This window comes from Saccostrea echinata, unplaced genomic scaffold, assembly GCF_033153115.1.
Source record: "Saccostrea echinata isolate AGI-Se365-2 ecotype Australia unplaced genomic scaffold, CSIRO_AGI_Sech_v1 ptg000036l, whole genome shotgun sequence".
NCBI lineage: Eukaryota > Metazoa > Mollusca > Bivalvia > Ostreida > Ostreidae > Saccostrea > Saccostrea echinata.
This window is the reverse complement of record NW_026889785.1, coordinates 2,279,821-2,302,918: the sequence shown is the minus strand read 5'-3', so window position 1 is coordinate 2,302,918 and position 23,098 is coordinate 2,279,821. Positions and strand designations below refer to the sequence as shown.

Sequence of the window (23,098 nt, the reverse complement as noted above, 5' to 3'; positions counted from 1 at the left end):
GCTCTGCTCAGTAATTAAGAAAGGAAGAAAAATGAACCGGTTAATGTCTCGGCTCTGTGGTAAATATTTACCATGGTAAAAATACGCATTTTTTTGTTTAATGGAAAATACGATCTGCGTGTCTATACTACGAATAAAGTGATCTTTATTGTATTTATTTATTTATTCATTCAATAGACTGTATCTCAAACACCAATGCTTGCAAAACGCTTGAGTCGTAACATCTCGGGTCGAACATGGTATGGGGACGTAACCACCTGTCACCCTCTAGATTGCGGGAAAAACTGGTGCTAGCACCCCCGATGCCGTACACAATATATCGTGATAGGGATGTCAATCATTTGAGCTGCACACATCATGATTTGTACTGCAAAGGTAAGAGGAGTTATTTGTTAAGAATAATTTGTTTGGATTTTTGTCTTACATGGTATCGTCAATTCTCGTTACAAGTTTTTTGTGGATTTCGGACTTACGACACTGTACAATGTATCCCCACGATGCAGCGCTGATTGTTGACCAAGTAAGTCCAACACGATTCCCGGGTGGGGGAGTCCCAATGCAGAGGACTTATAAAAAAGATTCTCTCTGATCTAAACTGACCTACAGTATAAATAGTTCTTTCCTGCGATGAACAGACGACAATAGTCAAGAACGGTAACTCTATTCATTGTAAACAAGATCATACTATTTTAAAACATTTCATTTGTTCTTCTCTGTGATTTGTTTGTCGCATATTTCATTATAAATGAAAATACATGTGCAAGAATTAATATAGATCTAGATGTATTATTTTTCTAATCAAAACTATTTTTTCTTAAAAAAAAACACCTTTTAGAATAATGAACTTAAACCTAGGTTTAATGTTTTTTTTAACTGTAAAAAGTCCTGTGTATTGTAACAAAAAACTATGTTTGTAAATGTAAACAAATATAGGCTGATGTGATGTGTATATTTATAACAGGTTTGTAAACGTAAACAAATATAGGCTGATGTGATGTGTATATTTATAACGGGTTTGTAAACGTAAACAAATATAGGCCGATGTGATGTGTATATTTATAACGGGTTTGTAAACGTAAACAAATATAGGCCGATGTGATAAGTATATTTATAACGGGTTTGTAAACGTAAACAAATATAGGCTGATGTGATGTGTATATTTATAAGTAACTTCAGGTTTTTTAAATATAGGCAGTTTTGCATGATTCAACAGCCAACACTTGTATGCATGTTATTAATGTCTTGTTTTTATAAACACAGAGAGAATATAAATCCGTCCGCCTGCAGACCTTGATTTTTCAGAAAAATTAGATGAGAATCTAGGAATTTTTTTATAATAGCCCAGACTTGTCGAAATTTTTAAATCATTGTCAGACATTTGGTCTGACAAAGTCAAATGTTCTGTCGGACCAGTCAAAGTTTTGTCAGACCAGATACATGTACCTTATTTTGACGCTGTGAAAGTCATATGAATAATAGAACCAAAATGCCCTGGATTATTTTCAACAGCTTTCAATCTTACAAGTTTCCTTCCTTGGGATAGAAAGTCTTTAATAAAAGACGTAAATGACATGTTTTATGACATTGCTATAACAAATTTAATAGGCTATCGTCAACACGCTGCGTACATGTACGTGGCCATTTTTCCTGTGTTTGTGACCTTCAGCTGCGCATCCTGACCCCGACCTTTATTAAATTTGCATCACGCTTGATTTTTTAAACGGTCATCTGGACCGACGATTTCTTAAAAGTTGTTGGTCCAGACAAATTTTTACCGGCCTTGCCAACAGGACTGACGGATTTCGACAAGTCTGATAGCCTAATGTCGAAAATGTCAGAAATAATTCAACTGATTATTTTCAAATGAAATAGATAAGAAAGGCTTAGGCCTTAATTGTATACTGGTCCTGGTAACCTAGCTGTAGGGCACCTCCTGTTTGTAAAGGTTTGATCCTACACTGGTACCACCTCAGAGGTGTGACATAGACATATGTAGTAGGGTGGGACGATACAGCTTTTTCTATATCAATACATATCATGATATTGAAGCCACGATAGGATATGTATCACAATATTTTGAATTGGTTAATTAAAAAATCTTTTTGTAGCGAAATGAAAAAAAAATTTCTTCACAAATAAGAATAATTTATTCGTAAACAATGTATATCAATGTTTCTCCTAAGAACCAGCTTCCGGCCAAATTAACTACTTCAATGGATAAAAATGCTGATTAGAAATCAAAAATTAAAAAATAATTCTTGCAAAAGTCCACAAAGATTTTTCTCATAAACCTCAACCCCAAGCCTGTTTCAGTTGATCTCTAGCCCTTTGAAATAAATGGAAAACACATATCTGTCATAAAACAAAATAATTCCACTCAAGTGGTGTTAATTATTATGAATTTCATTTGAATATTTATATTTAGCACACTTATCTGGTATATTAAACCACAAATGTTAAGTAAACAAAGAAAAAAAAGAAATATTTTTTTGCGGTTATTTCAGTATTTTTACATACCTGTCAATATTTGTATCATCTTCACACAGAATTGATATTATCGATACAGTCTATATCGGTATATTGTCTACACTAGGGCTGTCACGAGTACCCGAAATAACCGAGAACCGCGGTCCAAGTTGTTCGGTTCGGTTCCATTTTTCCGGATTTCGGTTCGGGTCTGGTTTATATATTAGAGTCTGTTCAATACAAAAAATGGCGTCGAAATCAAAGGAATGATGACGATAACAGTGATAAATAAACATCACAACTGAAATCTACTTCATTCCATGACAAAACACTTGTCACGGAAGTATTAGATAATTATCAAAACGAGCAGGAATGGTCAGGTTGTGGCTAATAGTAGGCCAAGTCACTGATGTATAGACGTTCGCATGGTTAAGACTTGTTTTCAATGTAAATTTAATGTAACAAATAAAGATTTTTCAAGATAAATTCATGAAATTAAGGTTTAAAATAGATGTAAATAACTGACCCGAAAAACCCGAAACCAAACTGAAACAGAACCGACCCGACCTGAAAAATTTTGGAACCGTGACAGCCCTAGTCTACACCCTAATATGAAGTGCCTCTTCCTTTCCTAAGCCTGCTAGCATTAGAAGTGAAAGTCACCAGGCAGAGGATATGATCTTAAAAATGTAGTTCCATGTCAGGTGCCATGCAAAGGATAAAATTTATGGCACTTCACCTTAAGCAAGTGATGTCTTTTTACATGTTTCAGAAGTTGGGGGGGGGGGGGGTGTAGCATAATAGGGGTACATTTACACATAAATTTGAAAGGCCTCAGTTCACGGATTTCTTATTTGATTTAATAGATTAAATAAAAATGTCTCTAGCTGAGCCTCTGTCCAAGAAAACTGGAAAAATGAAAGCAAGTGATGATGATGGAGATAAAAATTTGCCAGATCCCTCGACAGAGAAAAGTAATGATGACGGAAATCCCTTGACAGAGAAAAGTCAAAACAGTGAAGAAAGTGATGTTGAGGAAAACGAAAATCTATGTGAGCTCTCTACAGAAAGAAGTCGAAAACGGAAATCGAGTGATCTTCAAGATGATGAAAATCTCAGCTTGGTGAGAATTCAGGAAGCTCTAAACACTGCACACTGAAGAGTTCTAATTGTATGGTATTTTTATACAGTTAGAGTGATCTGCGCTTAGAAGTAAGATAGAAAAAATGGTTATTTATAATTAATTACCCAATTTTTAATAGATTAAAATATTCGTAGCATTATATTAGACCAAGAATAAGTAATTAAATTCATTATTTCCATTAATTTTTTTCAATGTTGGTAAAAAACAGTGATTTCTGTTCACGCATAGTCCATCGCCTTTGAACATTTTTCTTGCAGAAATAAGGCAGGTACCCTATGTTGAAAATGAATTAAATAGTCTCAGTATGCAAACCTGTATATGATATATTTTTCTCCAAGTCCAGAAAGCACTTTTTGTTAGTGTTTAGAGCTTCCTTAATATGAACTTTGCAATTTGTTTAAATATATTTTTTTAAGAACACTGACCTATTTCTTACTCTAAAGCTCACATTAAGCAAAAGGTTGATTGAATCTCTTTACGCTCACCTAAGTCAATTTGTGAAAGGCTTTTACCATGTTAATTAGTGAACTTTGTCTACTGTCTTTCTGTCTGTCTGTCAACTTTTTGACCTCACCTTAGCCAAAGGCTCAAGTGATCTTTACTGATAGAAGTTTGTCCATTGTTTATCTGTCTGTCCTTTAAATGTTTCCTTTTTTGACTTCCTTTCCAGAGCCACTTTGCCACTCTCATCTAAACTTGGTAGTTAGGGAGGGGGCCACAATAGGGGATCAAAGTTTCACACGGATATATACAGTAAAAGTTGTGTAATCCAGCACCACTGAATTTGTAGAAATTGGCTGGATTAGACAACATTCCAGATAAGGCAAAATTTGAAACAATTAAATTTACTGAAAAGTAATTAAAGTTTACATTGTATTTTGGAATACACAACATCCTGATTAGACAAGTTTCACTGTATACGTGTATTAGGGAAAAGCTTTAAAACATAAGAATCGTTATTAGTCACTTATATGTATTCAGACATCCTCAATCAGTGTAGATTCAAGTTTGATCAAAACAGGGCCAGGGGAGAAGAGCGGGGCCACCATAGGGGATCAGAGATTTACTTTGGATTATAGGAAAAGATGTGAAAAAAATATTCAAGCATCTTCAGACAGTACAGAATGAAGTTATGTTCTCCTCTTGTCTCCTGAGGTAGTGTAGAGCGGGACACATTATTGCATTGCAATATATAGGAGAACATTTTTAAAAAACAACAGGGCCAGCCCATCTTTAAATCAAAGTACTGAAAGTACTGAATCGAGGTGACAATGTGAAATCTATCCCCCAAGTTAACTTGCATGTACAAAATCTTTCATCAAGAGAACCCCCAAAGAAAACCATTGGAAAGCAAAAAGTGAGCAATATGACAAATGCATTTTGTAATTTATTTGATCTATAAAAAAATGAACTAGTTACTTTTAAACAAATGTGAAAATACTAATTTATACACCAACCTCATGATACAATATGTATCACAGTATTCAGTTCACGATACAATACGTATCATGATACATGACATGGTTAAGAAGTCTTTCAAGTTTGTCGTCATATTTTTTTAAAACTTGACAGGGTTATATCAAATGTTCATATTTTTTGATAATAATTAAAATATCAATTTGTTAACTTGAATTGGATTGATAGTTAGATCTTTGAGTTGTGACAATATTATACACCAATGACGAACATTTACAGGGAACTACGGGGACCTTTTCCTTTTAAATTGGAATGAAAAATGAAGACATTCAATCTTTTATTCTTTTTATTTACATAGAAAACCATTTTTCATATTTCTTGTGTTAACACGTTTTAGTCAACAAGACAGTGAATTTTCATCGAAATACATGAGATATCGTGTATTACCATAGAACATGTTTAGATCTAAAGGGTTTATCATTTGTCTTAACATCTATAACTTTTAATCACATAAGGAATGCGATAAAGTCCTTCACTGTGTTAAATCTGAAGTTTGTAAGATGCTGGAGATGAATTTAACTGCCATTAATGCGTTATCGTCGACCTCATGTTTTGCGTGGAAGCATTTTGAAATAGTAAACTTGGGAACAAAATGGACGATTTTGATATCTCTGGACTGAATGAACCGAACCGCGACATCAGTTTATTACATTTTCAACACTGAAATACTGTAATTTATTTACTGAATAAAAGTGATATTCTGACACAGTGTGAAAGCATGGTATTCTCACAGTGTGAGAATATCAGAAGTGCAACAAAACTTACGATTTTTTGTTCCCTTCATGAAGAGTGTTTTTAAATAAATCCCTGGTCTGTTATAAGATAGAGTTAATGAGCCATCCTGGCAGAGACTAATAGTTATTCTGCCAAAGTTTTTTTCCAAATATGTTGTTAAAAATCCATGTTTACAAAGTTTTTCAATCTCGCAATCGCTTAGTTATGACATCTCAACCACTCAACTATGACGTCACAGCCTATGACACTGTGTTACTAAAGGACAGAGGAAAAGGGAAAATCGAAGAAAATGTAATAAACAGAAAATTAAAAGCTTCGCTCTCATGAAAATATAAAAAAATCATGTCCCACTCGTGAAATAAATTCCATATTCATCTACAAAACATTAAATATCCTCTATTTATCTATGGAAAATTATACCGCGATATACCGTCAAACGATTTATCATTGCACTCTTAATACCTTTCTACCTAACCTATTTCTTCACAATGAGTAGGAAGAGAGCAAGCAAAGTAACATTTTTTAGCTCACCTGAGCTGCAGGCTCAAGTGAGATTTTCTGATCACCCTTTCTCCGTCGTCCGTCCATTTGTCCATCCGTCTGTAAACTTTTCACATTTTCAACTTCTTCTCAAGCACCACTGGACCAATTTTAACCAAACTTCGTACAAAGAATCCTTTGGTGAAGGGAAGTTTGAATTGTTAAAATAAAGGGCAAAGTCCCCTTACAAGGCGAGATAATCAAGAAAAGACAAAAGAAGGGTGGAGTCATTAAAAAAATCTTCTTCTCAAGAACCACTTGGCCAAAAAAGCTGAAACTTATGTGGAAGCAGTCTTGGATATTGTAGATTCTAAATTGTTAAAATCATGACCCCTGGGGATTGGGCGGGGCCACAATAGGGAATCCAAGTTTTACATTGAAATATATAGGAAAAATCTTTAAAAATCTTTAAAAATCTTCTTCTCAAGAACCACCGGGCCAGAAAAGCTGAAACTTATGTGGAAGCATCCTGGGGTAGTAAAGATTCTAAATTCTTCAAATCATGACCCCTGGGGATAGGGCGGGCCACAATAGGGAATCCAAGTTTTACATTGAAATATATAAGAAAAATCTTTAAAAATCTACCCAAGAACCACTGGGCCAAAAAAGCTGAAACTTATATGGAAGCATCCTGGGATATTGTTGATTCTAAATTGTTAAAATCATGACCCCCGGGGGTAGGGCGGGGCCACAATAGGGAATCCAAGTGTTACATTGAAATATATAGGAAAAATCTTTAAAAATCTTCTTCTCAAGAACCACTGGGACAGAAAAACTGAAACTTATGTGGAAGCATCGTGGGGTAGTGTAGATTCTAAATTGTTCAAATCATGACAGCCGGGGGTAGGGCGGGGCCACAATAGGGAAGCCAAGTTTAACATTGAAATATATAGGAAAAAATCTTTAAAAATATTCTTCTCAAGAACCACTGGGCCAGAAAAACTGAAACTTATGTGGAAGCATCCTGGGTAGTGTAGATTCTAATTTGTTCAAATCATGACACAATGGGTATTACAAGGAGGGAAAGAACACCATGGCCAAAGGTGAGCGATGTGGCCCATGGGCCTCTTGTTGCCTTGATTATTCAAATTAATATCCAAGCATCCTCTGTCAGATAATCTTTGTTTGCCTTGAGTATCAGGGTAGCTCTACATTAGGGGAAGCTTTTATCACACTTTATAAGGTAAAATCATATGTAATGTATTAATTGTGTAAGTGTACAGCAAGGGTGGAGACTCAACAGCTTTACTATATGTATTAATTGTGTATTAAAGTGTACAGCAAGGGTGGAGACTCAACAGCTTTACTATATGTATTTTCTTTGTTTCTCAAAGGACTCAAAGAGTGAAACACCGAGTTCCAGTAAGATAAGAAAGACACACCTACCATCGACTTCCTCGGATTATACGACGGGGAACGAGTCTGAAGAAGAAGCGGACTCAAGCTGCTCAGGTGAGGAAGGTGTGAATGATTCTGTAGGTAATTGGAAATATAAGGACCTACTGGACTTGAACATCTGTTACGCGGAGAAACCAGAATCCTTGGAAAACTTTATCCAGGAAGTCAAGGACGCTTTCTTGAATCGGAAAGGTTTCTGTCCTGATTGCAGTGAAGTAACCAGAAGTTTAAAGAGACACCTAGAAGAGAGTTTGACATTTTCTTATGATTTAAGAAAGATTAAAGACCTTGCATATACTTCAGTGGATTATAGAGAAGACGAGTCAAAGAAGGTCCACCGGGAGATGGAGGAAATTGTGAAAAAGATGTGGAGAAATTCTGAAAATATGCAGTCTAATAGACAGTAAGTTATAAGTTACCTGTGTTAAAATGAAATTTGGTGAAGAAAAAAAATTAATTTACCTGCATCAACAGGGGTCTAGAATTTCGCTTTCTGGTTGCCTGGGGCAAGTGAAATGTCATCTCGGGAAAGATAGTTTTCATGATAAACTTACCCAAATGGGAAAGTACCAAGTTTCAGGCTGAGCCAGCAAAACTTGTACAGTATAATAAAATAAATCAATAACAATTAACATCCAAATATCAGAATCAACACAACGCTGCTACATTTCATTTATTTAATCTCCGAGACTCATCTCGGTAGCACAGTTGCTTGTATAATATCGGAACCAATCCTGAAAGATCTTAAAATTATGGAATGGCTCTAAAAACAGAATTGAAGATTTAAAAAACAATGTTTTGTCTACATGTGATTAATCAGTAGATATTTTATAGGGCTGGGTATCGGCTGGGAATTTTGTATTGCAATATATATTTTAAACTGTATTGTGATATGTATTGCAATATTTTTGATAATTACAGTTAAAATGCTCTTTTCTTATTTTATTAACCTTTATTTATAATCAGTGTGAATAAAACTACGTTTGTTATAAATACGTTGTAGCAAAAAAGTTCTTGCTGATTTCACTTCAGTTTTGCAGCTGCAACCTTATTGTTCGGCATGATTGAAAGCATTTTTTCTGGCATCTTCAATTTCATATTTTACTTTAATTAGAAAATCCAAGCCTAAGCATTTTACTGATATACCGGTTCTGGCAAAACATATTGCAATACAATATTTTTTTGTTACCAAATTGCAATATTTCACTCCTATCCCTCATCCCCCTTAATTCTTGGGGACAATCCTGTTATATTTGTAAATATAGACACCTGTTGACTTGCAAGCTTGTGCATTTATATGGCCAACATGTGCCAATGTTCATCAATATAAGTTCAATAACGCTATAATATTATAATACCAATGAACTTGGCACTTAGACAAGGCCATCGTTAAAAATATTTTGTTTGATGTACTCCGACCCACAGTTTTGAAAGTGGGTAGGTAGGTAGGTTTTTTTTTTTGAATTTTTTTTACTTTACAGTATTGAACAAATTGAAAATTGTCATAAAAATCAGAGAGTCAGTAATTTATTGATTTTTTTCATTACACACTGGATAGCTAGACAGATTTAATATTTATTTATTTCTGTAAAAACTTTCAATCAAAAAAGCATCCTAGAAAAATTATATATTAGTACTTTAGTTTTAAAATGAAACAATCTCTATTTCTATCAAAACTAAAGAAAAAATTCAAAGTGCTGAAAAAAAAGATTTTGCAGGGATGATTTTGATGGGTCTGTTGAAGTACATCATACAAATCATTTTTAGCTCACCTTGACGAAGTCGAGATGAGCTTATGCTATACCCCCGGCGTCGGCGTTGGTGTCGGCGTCCCGGTTAAAGTTTTAGGAGCAAGTCCCATTCCCAAGTAACTATAAGCCCTACCTGGACCAAACTTGCATGTATAATGCATCTAGGGATGGACACTATCATAGATGCTTCAGATGCTGGATCTGACCTAGATTTTCCAGATGAATGACCAGGTTAAAGTTTTTGGAGCAGGTCCCATTCCCAAGTAACTATAAGCCCTACCTGGACCAAACTTGCATGTATGATGCATCTAGGGATGGACACTACCACATTTGCTTCGGATGCTGGATCTGACCTAGATTTTCCAGATGAATGACCAGGAATTAAAGTTTTTGGAGCAGGTCCCATTCCCAAGTAACTATAAGCCTTACCTGGACCAAACTTGCATGTATAATGCATCTAGGGATGGACATACCACACTTGCTTCAGATGCTGGATCTGACCTAGATTTTCCAGATGAATGACCAGGTTAAAGGTTTTGGAGCAGGTCTATTCCCAAGTAACTATAAGCCCTAGCTGGACCAAACTTGCATTTATGATGCATCTAGGGATGGACACTTCCACACTTGCTTCGGATGCTGGATCTGACCTAGATTTTTCACATGAGTGAATTTTAGCCATTTTTTAACCAAATTAGCATGGATGGTGTTTCTAGGGATGGACACTTCCTGACTTGCTTTGGATTCTGAATCTGATCTACATTTTCTAGACGAGTGACCAGAGTAATTTTTTTTGGGGAAGCTTTATAATATTGTGGCCTGTTATGATTAAACTTGCATAGATGGTGCATCTAAGGATGAAAACTTCCAGACTTGCTTTGGATGTTGGAACTGACGACAATTTTCTTGATTACTAAAGAGGTTAAAAGTTTATTGAGCGGGTCTATTTCCAAGTAACTATAAGTCCTACTTAAACCAAACTTGCATGTATCCATGTATTGATCTCGGGATGTACCCTATTTAGGAAAAAAAAAATATTATGTGAAATTTGCCTTACTTATACATAACATTCGTTGAGGTGAGCTTCGTAATCTTTGATTACCTATGTTTTATTATTGGCCTAATACAGAATAAAGACAGGTTTTGGATTGTTTCAGTTCAGTTTGTAAGGCATGAAGTTATCTGTCATAATGCACAGTTCATTGGTAGAACTTTGACACGTAAGCTACCATTGTATGAAATAGTTTTAAGTGACAAGAATATAAAAAATTCTGTATATATTTCAGAGGATTGGATTCATCTGTGAAGACATATACACAGTGTCAGCTGAATGGAATGGTGTTTGCTGTGAGGGAGTTTACAGTTGAGACATCTCAACTGATCAAAAAGACACTGTTTACCGAGACAGAGTTCAAGGTCAGGGGGAAAAGGAGGAGAGGACACACAAGGTCACAGGGTCATCATGGTGATACAGTGTGTGTTAAATATCCTGAAAATTTTTTCCAGAATTATTTTGAAGTATTTGGAGGGATGTTCTTTTTGAAAAAAGGGTTAGTATATTTAATGTGTATCACATTGGCACAAAGCACAGTGTGACCTTCCAGATCAGAAAAAGGAATATAATTGGTAGCTTTCAATGTCTCTAAAATCCATAGTTATGAACATGGCAGAAATAAATTCAGAACTTCTGTTTTGGATGCTGTGACATTTATTCTCTAGATAAAGTTAAAAACCTTCAAGTAGATCAGTTCCCAAATGGATGTCTTAAATTGGTAACAGGGAAGGGGTGCCAATGGTACTAAGTTATTTAGCAGGAAAGGAGAAAATGTATACAGTGGTATAGCTGGATCAGGAATTAAACCTGCCCAAACCCCCACCCACCCCTCTGCATTACAGTAAATACTAGTCTGGTGCTCTACAAACTGAGCAACCCAGACTGATATCCAGGGCCTAAACCATTACATTGACCAACTTTATTTTGTTTGTGGTATTTGTAGGAATGCCAGTATAAAATTGTACAAATCTTCCTAAGATTACAATAAACTATTTTATGAGTCAGTTTTTTACCCCCCCCCCCCCAATTAAAATAATATATGTCTTTTTGATGTCATTGTGTCCATTTGATGCACATTTATTGAAACTGTGCATTGTGAGCAAAATTTAAGCATAATTTAATCAGGATGCACACTGAGTTTAACCATTGGATATACGTGTGTTCTAGACTTGCACTGTTTAAAATTTGTAAAAAAGAAATCTCCAGAGGAACAAGATGCTGTTCTGAAAAAGTACAGTGTAATGGTTTGCATTAAAATTAATTTCTATGATTTTTAGCTCACCAGAGCTTAAAGCTCAAGAGAGCTTTTCTGATCACTGGTTGTCCATCATCTGTCCATCCATCTGTAAACTTTTCACATTTTCAACTTGTTCTCAAAACCACTGGGCCAATTTAAACCAAAGTTGGGACAAAGCATCCTTGGGTGATGGGGAGTTTAAATTGTTAAATGAAGGACCTTCCCCCCTTACAAGGGGAGATAATCAAGAAAAGTCAAAAATAGGGTGAGATCATTAAAAAATCTTATCAAAAACCACTGGGCCAGAAAATCTGAAACTTATATGAAGCATCAGTGGGTAGTGTATATTCTAAATTGTTCAAATCATGACCACTGGAGTAGGTAGGGCCACAGTAAGCATTACAAGGGGGAAAATCTGGTGAAGAACTGCAGGGCCAAAGTTATGCAGGTGAACATTGTGGCCCACTAATTTTACAAATCCAGAGGAGTAATATTTCAGATGTTTCCAGTCACCTGCATGGTGCAGTGGTTAGAGCGTTTGCTCTGGAGTTGATCCTGCAGGTTGGAATCCCACTGCGTTACATGGCAGGGTTTGACACTAAGGCATGTCCGACCGACCCAGTCTAGTAAATGAGTGGTCTGGTCATGTAAAATGTACGTGAACTAGACCGATTGGTCATGTTGATAAAATAACTGTTAAAACCCATTTCAGTCTTTCAAATTAATATTCCAAAAACTTTTAAAGAATTTTTCTTAAAATTGTTCGATAATAAACACAGCCAAGAATCCCCATTTGACACAGTTGCTATTTTTAGCCACAGCTGTAATAGAGAAGTTGCGGTAGAAACTAGCGTCGTTCAGTATCAATATGGTATAAATAGTTACTGAAAAAATATAATCTGCAATTAATTTATTAATATTTAGGATAAAAAAATTTATTAAAGTTCGATGAATGATCTTTAAATTTAAGATAAATATTACAATTATATTCACATGATTTGAATAGCCCGACTCAATTGGCTAGTCGGTAAAAATCTTAATGCGCAAGAGAAACGATTTCAAAATTATTTACCTCATTAAAATTAGTGATTTTAAGTAAGAAATAAAATATGCAGGTTTGGTCAGGGCTAGTGATTTTATAGTCAGGGCTAGTAAAAATTTTGGGAAGTTGCCCGACTGGTCTAGTACTCGTAAAAGTTAATGTCAAACCCTGCATGGAGACCAGTCCTTTACATGAGACCATATAAAGTTAGGACCCATATCAAAGTGCTTGCATGAAAAAGATCCCTCACTGCTCAGAGGCTGTAAGTACTGAGTACAGATCTAAATTTGTGGCCCTCAAACAGCTAAGTGGTGGCATCACAAAATGAGTGAAAACATAACAACCATCACTGTTTTAAAATCTATAGTACATTGAATTCTATGAAAATTAATTAAATTTAAACATTTAAGTTGTGTTTATAGAAAACATTTTTGTGTTTCAGTGAAATACCATGCAGATCCTTCACCTGTAATAATCGAGTGGAAAGGAACAACCCTGATTTGGTTTATCATTTCTTTTCTGAGAGGAAGACAGAGGAAGAACTCTTTTTTCTTTTGGAGGTAATTTTAGTCCAAAAACGGAACTCTCTTTGTCTTTTAAAGGCAATGAAATATGTGGAGATAACCAACAGTATTCGAGCTCAAAAGTCCATTAAACATTAAAAAATAGGAGAAGAGCAAACACGGACCTCTAAAACATCAGAGGTGGGATCAGGTGCCATGGAGGAGTGAGCATCCCCTGCCGACCGGTCACAACCGCTGTGTGCTCCTTGTCGTGATCGGGAAATGATGGAAAAATCTGTTGACCAGTGTGTAAATAATGGCATAACAATTAGTATGAAAAAAGTCAGTCAGCATTTGACTTAATGATAGATTGTATTTGCTGACAAGGTCATTGTATTGACCATAGAACTTATGAAATGATGACTTTAAACGATACTGCTGATATTCTTGTTTCATCAACTTGTTTGTCAATAACTTACCTCGTTTAAGAAATTGTGTAAGAAATTTTCACTTATCCAGAAGGACAAAAGCTCCCCTAATAAAAGATCATATCATGTGGTTTTAAGGTAGAAGTAATATTACTTTAGTACATTAGGGGTCAAAGTTTTTAACATAGAAAAAAAATGGGGACATGCATTATGCAGCTAGGTTAAGGACTCCCATAGGTATGTCATCCTATGCAGAGGTTCGGGAAAGCTATTATGACATCACGTTAAAACAATTCAAATGAATCTTGATGAATAAATACTGTAAGTTCTTTTTAAAACACACTAAAATACTTTCTTTTCTCATAAATATTATAAAGATAAATGGTATGCAACATATCTTGCCAAAATAGCACTTTGAGTATGTAGAATATAGCCTAGATATAAATAGTTGCTGTTGTGTTAATCTTGACCTAGCTTGAGCAGTGACAGTGAATATTTAATAAAAAACATTTATTTTCCTGTTTGACATTTTAGAACGGCCGTAGATACCTGACACTTGTGTCAATGAAGCCCCAAATTCTCAATAATCTTGATCATATCCTTTAAAGCTAAAATTAATCACAATCATTGAGTTGTGAATTTTATATGATAATGAGGTTGGAATTATTCTTTAAAAAATTATTCTTTAAACTTTATTCTTGCAAGTTGTAGCTGTAGCCTTGTTCAGTAGTTGTAGTACCGTACTTATTGGATCAAATCAAACTTCAATGAAAAAGAGCACACTCAAGGGAAGTTACTCTAGATCATGTAGATATTCGTGATAAAAATCTATGGACTTCATGTACAAACTCCGGCAAAATCCCAGTGACAGAAATTTAATAGCCGGCAAAATTTTTCATACAGGCGGTTAATTTTGCTGGTTGCCGGCTCTTATTGAAAACACTGCTTACTGAGATTCTGTGTACTTGAGGCGTGGATCAAGCTATTATCATAGCTTGTTAAAATAAAAATAAATATGAAACAAGCTTAATTGGACCAGAATAAATAGTTATTCTAAAATATATCAATCCACATTTGATTGTCAAACTAAATTGATAATGTGTAGACCTTATATATAGCCGTAGGGAACACATTTGTACAGTAACGTGTTAGAATGTGGGGTCTGGCCCCTCGAAAATATCAAAAGTTCAACGATACCCGCTTCACTAAAAATTATGAATTTTTAGACACGTAGCTATTATTCCTTCTATTCTGAAAAGTGCTGGGAGCTAGTTGTGCTTTGTTTATTTATTCCGTAATGTAACATTATTCCAGTGCGTATTACATCTATGTCTGGAGTTTATAGAAAAAATTAAGGCTAAATTTTACACAATTCCCAAGCATGAGGAAGTTGCTCCCAGCACTTTTCATGTTAAGAAATTTGTCTAAAACAAAGCTGAATAAATTTTATAGTGGAAAGATATCCGTATATCGTTGAACTTTTACGATCTTTGTAGCAGTACATATTTGTTCTAATTTTAAACCTGTCACATGACAAACAGCTGATGTAAGCGATGTCGCCTTTGGCCGAACTCAGCAGAGACCCGACATATACAAGTGCAAACACCACAATGCACATTCATCAAAACTAATGCCATTGAAAAAAATTGAAAAAAATTAAAATTGTGTTCCTTTTCTCTGAATATATAAGGCATATATTTCGTGGGCATCCTTAACTTAGCTGCGAACAAAAATCTTCTTCCTTAGAACAGCAGGACCATGAAAAGTAAAATCAATATGTGGCAAGTTAAATCTCATTTTGGCACATGAATCTATTGAGCCAGTTAGTATCTCTCTTAAAAAAATGAAGGAAATTTTGAAATTGCATGCCAGTCATCATTGCTTTTGCATTTAGAAACCCTCAGTAGCATTTCTTACTATCACTCTTTATACCATATTAGCACTTAGCAATCTTAAAAAAACTGTTCTGGAAAAAAGTAACAAAATGAGATTTTTGACTGTTTTAACTTTAAATATCTTGAGATTAAAATGTGGTATTTTAATTGCAACAAAGTATAGTATTTTATTACTTTACAAAATATAATATGTTACTAATTGTTCATTTGACAAACTAGTGAAAAAAAAAACAACAGAAAAATTAAATAACAGGGTTTTCAGTTCAGGATGTTGCAATGTCTTGTGCATTCTCCTGCACTTTTAATCCAAATTTTAAATCTAAACTGTAGGTAAAAGAAGCTCCAGTTAATCAAGGTGCAGTAGATATTGAAGAACAACTTGGCACCAGAGTGATGGCACAGGTTGGATCAGAGCTGCTTGGCCAGTCCATGTGTTCAGTATTTTATCCCAGTTCTCTAGGGATCCTCTGTATGGAAACAAAAGTAAGAACATCTTACCCAGTACAGACAATGAATTATACAGTAGAACTTGTTAATTCTGACACTTTAATTTTTTTACAAAATTTATATAATGGATAAATAATGAGATGGTGTTGAAAAGATGAGAGAAAGAAAAATCCTCTCTGAGGGTCGAAGACCCTCTGAGGGGATGTTTTCTGTAAACTATTCAACACCATTGAGTTATATATCTTACTTAAAAAAAATCTCCACTTTGGACCCCAAAGAAACATTTATTATGCCCCCGCCATAAAATGGCAGGAGCATATAGTGTTATCCAGTTTGGTCATTCTGTCATTCCATTATCGTTCACTTTCTGTTCATTATCTCTGCAACAGTTGCACACATTCAAGTCAAATTTGACATATGGATATGCCTTAGGAATACGTAGGTCAAGTTTGAATTTGGTTATGGTCCCATGATTTTTGACAGAGTTATCATTCTTGAACTTAGGAAAAAATAAGAAATTTTCAGTTTCCGCTCTCTAACTTTTGTAGAGATGTATGTATAAGGTTGAAATTGCATATGCAGGTATTTTACCAGAAATTATTGTTTCCTGTCAGTTTGTCTCTATATAATCAATACCCAACTATTATTGCACAGTGTTCAAAGGATTTATATAGCGTAAGCATACTATGCCAAAATAGTCAGCTTCATTTTCTAAGGAAAATCCGACAGCGCCCACGCCGAGTTTTGAACTCATGACCCTGAGATTGTCAGTCCGATGCACTACCGATTATGCCACGGACGCCGTTATCTATACCACTGTATTTTAATATATATAACCTTAATTTCAATTTTTTGAAACTATCTGCACATTATACCTTTTTGCATGAAACACTCAAAATTAAAAACAAAAAGATTATGAGGTACATGTAGCAGGATGTGACATCATAATAGGGTCTACTAACATGTTTGTAAGAGGTGATGAAACACTGGAAATGGAGAAAATATTGTCGTTTTTATACAACAGTCGGCATAATAATAACAGTAGTGTTGTACTTTGCATGCACCATGCCTAAATGGTAGTCAGGGTTTGACAAATAGTGCACTTGCCTCGTGCACCATGTGTCAAACCCTGATTACTTTTTAGGCATAGTGCATGAAAAAACACAACACTATTATATAAATAGGGTCAAGTTGAAATATAAAACTAAATATTGCATTTGAATTTCTGCCTGCTTGCAGGGGCATTCGTGGTGATAACGACATATCTAGTTCATTCATATATCCAATTTTGCTGCAATACAATAGAATCTAGCCCATTTAAATATTCAACAGTTACACTATACAAGAGCCTAATCGAACACCCCTTTTATTCATGGGCTAGTGAGCATGAAACTGGTGCTAATGTCATTTCAGACCTTTCCTTTGTACTGAACAGTCATGAAATCAGATGAAGAATTTTTTTTGAACCCAAAGTAAATTAAATTTAGAGAGATTGAGTTCGTGTTTTTAATACTTTTGACCTGGAAGCAGAAGAAAACTACACAATTCTGATAAAAATTTGGACATTTATCATTACATATCAGATGAAAATTTGTTGAGGAAAAGTGTTGGAATCTGATGGAGTTCCAGTCAGACATTACTAAAACAGATGAAATGATTGTAGGAATTATGCAGAACTTGCTTTAAAAATATTCCATATCAAGTTAACATTGACATTTTCTTTGACCTTGACCTTTTCTTAAATTTGTGTTTAGCTCAATTTCATAGAAACTGTTCAAGAAATTTGTATCAAACATTATTTTTTGAGGCGCATCGCTATCAGCGAAGTAGCATCATTGCTGACAACCCCCACTCTTTCTTTCAATTACTGTGGCGACAAAGGACTTTACAATATTGATTCTAAATATGCTAGTGAAAATAGTGCAAATGTATATTGACAAGTTGGTGATATTCATTGTCTATTTCTAAATATCAAATAACATAAAATCTCACATTTATATGTTGTTTATACATGTACTTTGAAAGCAACAAAGTTAAATTAAGAAAAGAAATAAACAAACCAAACCTGAGAAAGAGAGAAAACAACAACAAACAAACATGTAGGCTACGCGGAGTAAGATCTATTTGCATCACAACAGCTCGTACTATAAATTATTAGGTGTAAGGCGACATTGCTTGTACAAATATCTGAGAAAAATGTTCAATAATTTTATTTAATAAAGCATCACTAACAATAGGAATGAGATTGTTGTTTTTATAGAAATAGAAGGAATATTATTATTTTTTCACTCAGTGAAACGAATAGTAAGATGTCCAACTGAATTAATTTTTGCAATAGGCGCCACCTTTCGGGAAAAAAAATCCATGAGGAAGGGTGACTTGAAACAGTGAAATGATCGGTTTTTGGTGAAATGTCAGTTGAATATCATGAAATGACTGATAAAAAACTGGAAACTGTGATTTCAATTTATAGGATTACTAATACATGTACCTTATAAACTTAGACTTTTTGAGTTCAATCCTTACCGCTAAGGTTTTATAGTCAGTTTTATCAAAATATCGGAGGAAATTGGCTGACATTGACGGGTTTCATAGTATACCGTATACCACGCCGATTGTATTTTTTCTGTCCCGTATTATTATTTGAATATTTCATGTATCAATATGGTTTACGTATTCATGGTATTATGCCATTTTGCTTGAGAAAACAATTATAAGACAAAGTATTGATATTTTAAAAAAGTGCACATAAGGAAAGAAACTTAAAAATTTCAGATATGAAATTATATAGAATTACTCAATAATCAATTATTTCTAAATTCTCATCATTATTTCATCTTCCTACTATGATAATAATTAAAGAATAAAAATAAAAAAAAAATAAAAAAAAAATAAAATTGAAATCAATTATAAATTAATTTAAATATCATTGAATTATAATTTACATATCGGACTATCTTTAAAGAAATGTTTGTTTACCATTTCCCGACTGACTGGTTAAAAATGCCACAACACAAAACTTTTTTTAACATCAAATAAAAGATATTTTATTATTTTTCTTTATTCCTGATTTTTTTTCATTCCTTCAACATGTATGTTGAATTTTTTCTGAGAGAAAAAAATTGAGTTTTCTACCTTCAAAGCGATGCACCTCTCAGGCCTTCAGGCCTTTGATTTACCTTAACCTTACATATGACCTTGATCTCACTTTTCTTAAATTTGTATTTAGCAAATTTTTCAAACAAACTATTAAAAGTATTATGTTCAAACTTCATATGCTGATACATATTCATGAGAGCCATTCAACTGCATCAACATTTTTGACCTCTACCTTTCCTTTCTTTTGACCTTGACCCCACTTTCTTAAATAAGTGATTATTTAAATTTTAAAGAAACTCAAGATAATTTTGTCAAACTTTATATGCATATACATGTAGCTGTTTAACAGCATCAACATCTTTTGACCTTGACCTCACTTATCTTAAATTTGTATGAAACTCGGTTTCAAAGAAACAATTTAAGATATCTTGATCAAACCTAATATGCTGATACATATTAATGAGAGCTATTCAATGAAATCAACATTTTTGATCTTGACTTTTCTTTTAATCTGACTTCAAAATTGTGTTAGACTTAGTTTCAAAGAAAGTATTCAAGAAATTTTTATCAAATTTTATATGCCAATACATATTAATGAGCTATTCAATGGCAACAACATTATTCATCTTGACCTTTCTTTTGACCTTTACTTCAAAGAACTGTGAACAATATTATTGTTCTGCAGCCTACTTCCAAATCATTTTTCACATTTAAATGATTTTTTATATTTATATAGATATTTATGTGAATTTTCACAAAACATAAACTTAATCTATTTGGATGAACAAAGAGAGATAACCATGATTTTGGTAAAACATGTTTTTCAGTATAAAAATCAATCAAAAACAGGAAATATTTTCAAAACATATCCCCCTTCCCCTGTGAAACAACAAATTTCTTTTTACAGGTATTATGAAGTGTTATTTCATAAATTCACACCAAAGCTTTTTATGTTTCATGGGGGGGGGGGGGGGGGGGGCATAAAACAGCAAAACTGTAACTGATTTCAAATGCTATGACAAATTAAAAAAAAAAATCTTTTACATTGATTTTTACAAAAATTTAACATACAGAAAGGTTTAAGGGTCATTTATCCATTTCCATGCATATTTGAAAATTTGGTGATGTTTTAAAGCCTGATTTCAATGTATAATTTTTTTTACATACCCCCACCCCATACCCCTTATGAAATGAGTTGTAAAAAAAGCAATTAACATTTTGATGCTTGGTTTTAATTAATAAATCAATTTACTAATGAACTATTCTTTGTATTCAAGTAAGTTGTAATGGCCAAAATGCAAGTTGAATAAGATGGGAGTAAAATGTAGGTGGGAATCAAGAGTTAGCGTTCGTAGTTCTTTGTTTTTAGCATAGGGCCTAGTTTCAAAGATTTTATTAAACCTTACATGCTGATACATATTGGCAAATGCTATTCAATGCATCAACATTTTTTATCTTGATCTTTCCTTTGACCTTGACTTCATTAATGTGTTAAACTAAATTTCAAAGGAAATATATTCAGGACATTTTTTTCAAACTTCATATGCTTATACATATAAATTAGAGCTTTTCATTTGCTTCAATATTTTTACCTTAGCATTGCCTTTTACCTTGACATCACCTTTCTGTTACTTGTTTTCAAGTTACAAATTAACGTTTATTACCAAACACCAAATGCTGTTACATATTAGGGAGAACTATTCAACATCACCAGAATTTTTTGACCTTAACCTTTCATTTGATCTTGACCTCACTTTTCTCAAATTTGTTTTAAGCTCAAAGAAACTATTCCAGATATTTATATGTAAGCTTATATGCGGACACATTATTTTTCAAGAATTTATCAACTTTTTCCATTTCTTTTCATCTTGAATGTCCCAATGACCTTTGACTTTTAAAACCATAAAATGATTTAATTTTCTCAAACCTCAACGGTATAAATCAAATGTGTTGAATTCGTCTACCCCTTATGATGTCACTGTGAAATTACATGAATCATTTATGACTGAACAATGAATTTTAAGGACAAACCTGCTTTTACACAGAATTAAATACACCTTGCTTAGAAAAGTGTTATATAAGGGAAAACATTTGCAAATGTAAATAGTATTTATTGTGTATTAAATTCAGCTTTAAAGAAACTGTTCAAGGTATTTTAATCGAACTCAATACACTAATACAAATTTTCATGTTGCATTACTATTGAACCATGGATGGGGCATTCATGCCCTTAAGACATAACTCTAGTTTTTATCTGGACTATTTGCTTATGAGATTTAACTTCCAGATTAAAGAGGGTCTACAGGAGTAAATTCAAATGAATGAGGCACATCTTAAATAATACATTTTCTACTGAATTGATTAATGAAAAGGGTGAAAATAACAAAATGTGATAAATCTTAAAAAATCTTTTAACAAATCTGTGAAGAGGGCATAAACATGGACCCCTGGAAATTTCAGAGGTGGGATCAGGTCTCTAGTAGGAGTAAGCATCCCCTGTTTACCGGTCACACCTAATGTAAGCCCTATTTTTTTTCAGGTAGAAGGAACATTACTTAGTCAAATTGAGTATAAAAACAAAGGCCTAACAATTGGTATCAAACAAGTCAGCTAAAATATGACCCACTGATAGGTTATATTTTGCTAACAAGGTCATTATAACGACAATAGAGTCTACAAAATACTGACTTTAAACCATGTTGTTGAAATCTCTGTAACATCCTGTCTTGGATTGAAAATTAAAGGTTACCTCTTTAGACGTGTTTACTTTCAAATTCTGAAAGGATTTACAAGTAAAACTTTACAGATTGAGTTGACAAAATTTATTGATTTTTTTTCATTTAATTTTCATGAAAATATATCTTTTCTCTGTACTTCTTGTAAATGAACAAATCTCAATATTTTTTTGATGTTACTTTAACACTTATTATTTCCTCTGGCTTTACGAGTATATAATGATGGGAGTGTACATCCTTCCGTTTCTATGTCTATATATCTGCTACTGAGAGTATCCAACTGTTGTCCATAACTCCTCCTATACCACTGAATAAAATTTAATGAGTCTTTCACAGAATTCTGATTATGTAATGGTGCCATTTTGATCTCCTACTGTCTGGTCAGACATTTTTTGGGGGTTTCCCCTTGGCAAATAATTGACTTTTTAATTGTAGTTAAAAAACTATAATATTCATGTTGTTTACAGTTCTCTTCTTTCTATTGTAGTTAATTTTTGTTTTCCTCAAAATCACACTGGAGCATTCAATATCCATATGTAAGGGAGAGATAGGATCATCTGATAATCCAGGGAAGATAATGTACACCGAGTCATTTGACATTCTTAAAGCTGAGGACAGACTAAAAATGGCTGAGTTTCTCTTCTGGTTAGGATCAGTACAAGATTATGGAAAATATAAGTTTTTCTGATGTATAAACATATCAACTTATGTCCATCCATTGTCTATTTCATCATATACATTTGTATGTAGTTATTATATGTTATAATGTTATAATATGAACTTTTATTTAAAGAAAGGTAATTATACAAACTTAACATTTTTTTTTTGATTTGTCATTTTTTTAAACTACAAGAAAGCTTATGTTTTGGTCAGGAGTCTGTCATTCTTTTATCTATCTGTTTGTTTTGTCTGTCTGTAAACAGCCTTTCAAAATGCTTCTCATCATACACAGTTAAAATTATAATTAATCATTTCAGTAGAAAATGTTACATAGTAGTAATCAAAGTTTGTCAGGAAATGGTACATTATCAGGAACTATCAAAGTCTGTCAGTAAACATTAAATTATCAGAAATTGTCAAAATTTGTCAGTAAATAGTACATTATCAAAAATTGTCCCAGTAAACATTACATAATCAATAATAGTCAAAGT

The 23,098-nt window shown here is 33.6% G+C and overlaps 1 protein-coding gene across 1 annotated transcript; it reads left to right on the top strand.

Annotated features, from left to right (window-relative positions):
* The first annotated feature begins 295 nt into the window (after positions 1-295).
* On the top strand, positions 296-22,790 carry LOC133200033 (uncharacterized). The gene is made up of 7 exons (XM_061335796.1): positions 296-375; positions 3,333-3,589; positions 7,696-8,162; positions 10,794-11,057; positions 13,283-13,400; positions 15,997-16,149; positions 22,435-22,790. Exons 2-7 carry the CDS (start codon positions 3,344-3,346, stop codon positions 22,633-22,635), a joined length of 1,449 nt encoding a protein of 482 aa, XP_061191780.1. The 5' UTR covers positions 296-375; positions 3,333-3,343; the 3' UTR covers positions 22,636-22,790.
* The last annotated feature ends 308 nt before the right edge of the window (positions 22,791-23,098 follow it).

Excerpts from the sequence above, each read along its gene's own strand:
- LOC133200033 (XM_061335796.1), top strand. The coding sequence starts at position 3,344 with ATGTCTCTAGCTGAGCCTCTGTCCAAGAAAACTGGAAAAATGAAAGCA. Across the intron at positions 8,163-10,793 it reads AATATGCAGTCTAATAGACA|AGGATTGGATTCATCTGTGA; the intron begins GTAAGTTATAAG and ends TATATATTTCAG. Across the intron at positions 13,401-15,996 it reads AACTCTTTTTTCTTTTGGAG|GTAAAAGAAGCTCCAGTTAA; the intron begins GTAATTTTAGTC and ends TCTAAACTGTAG.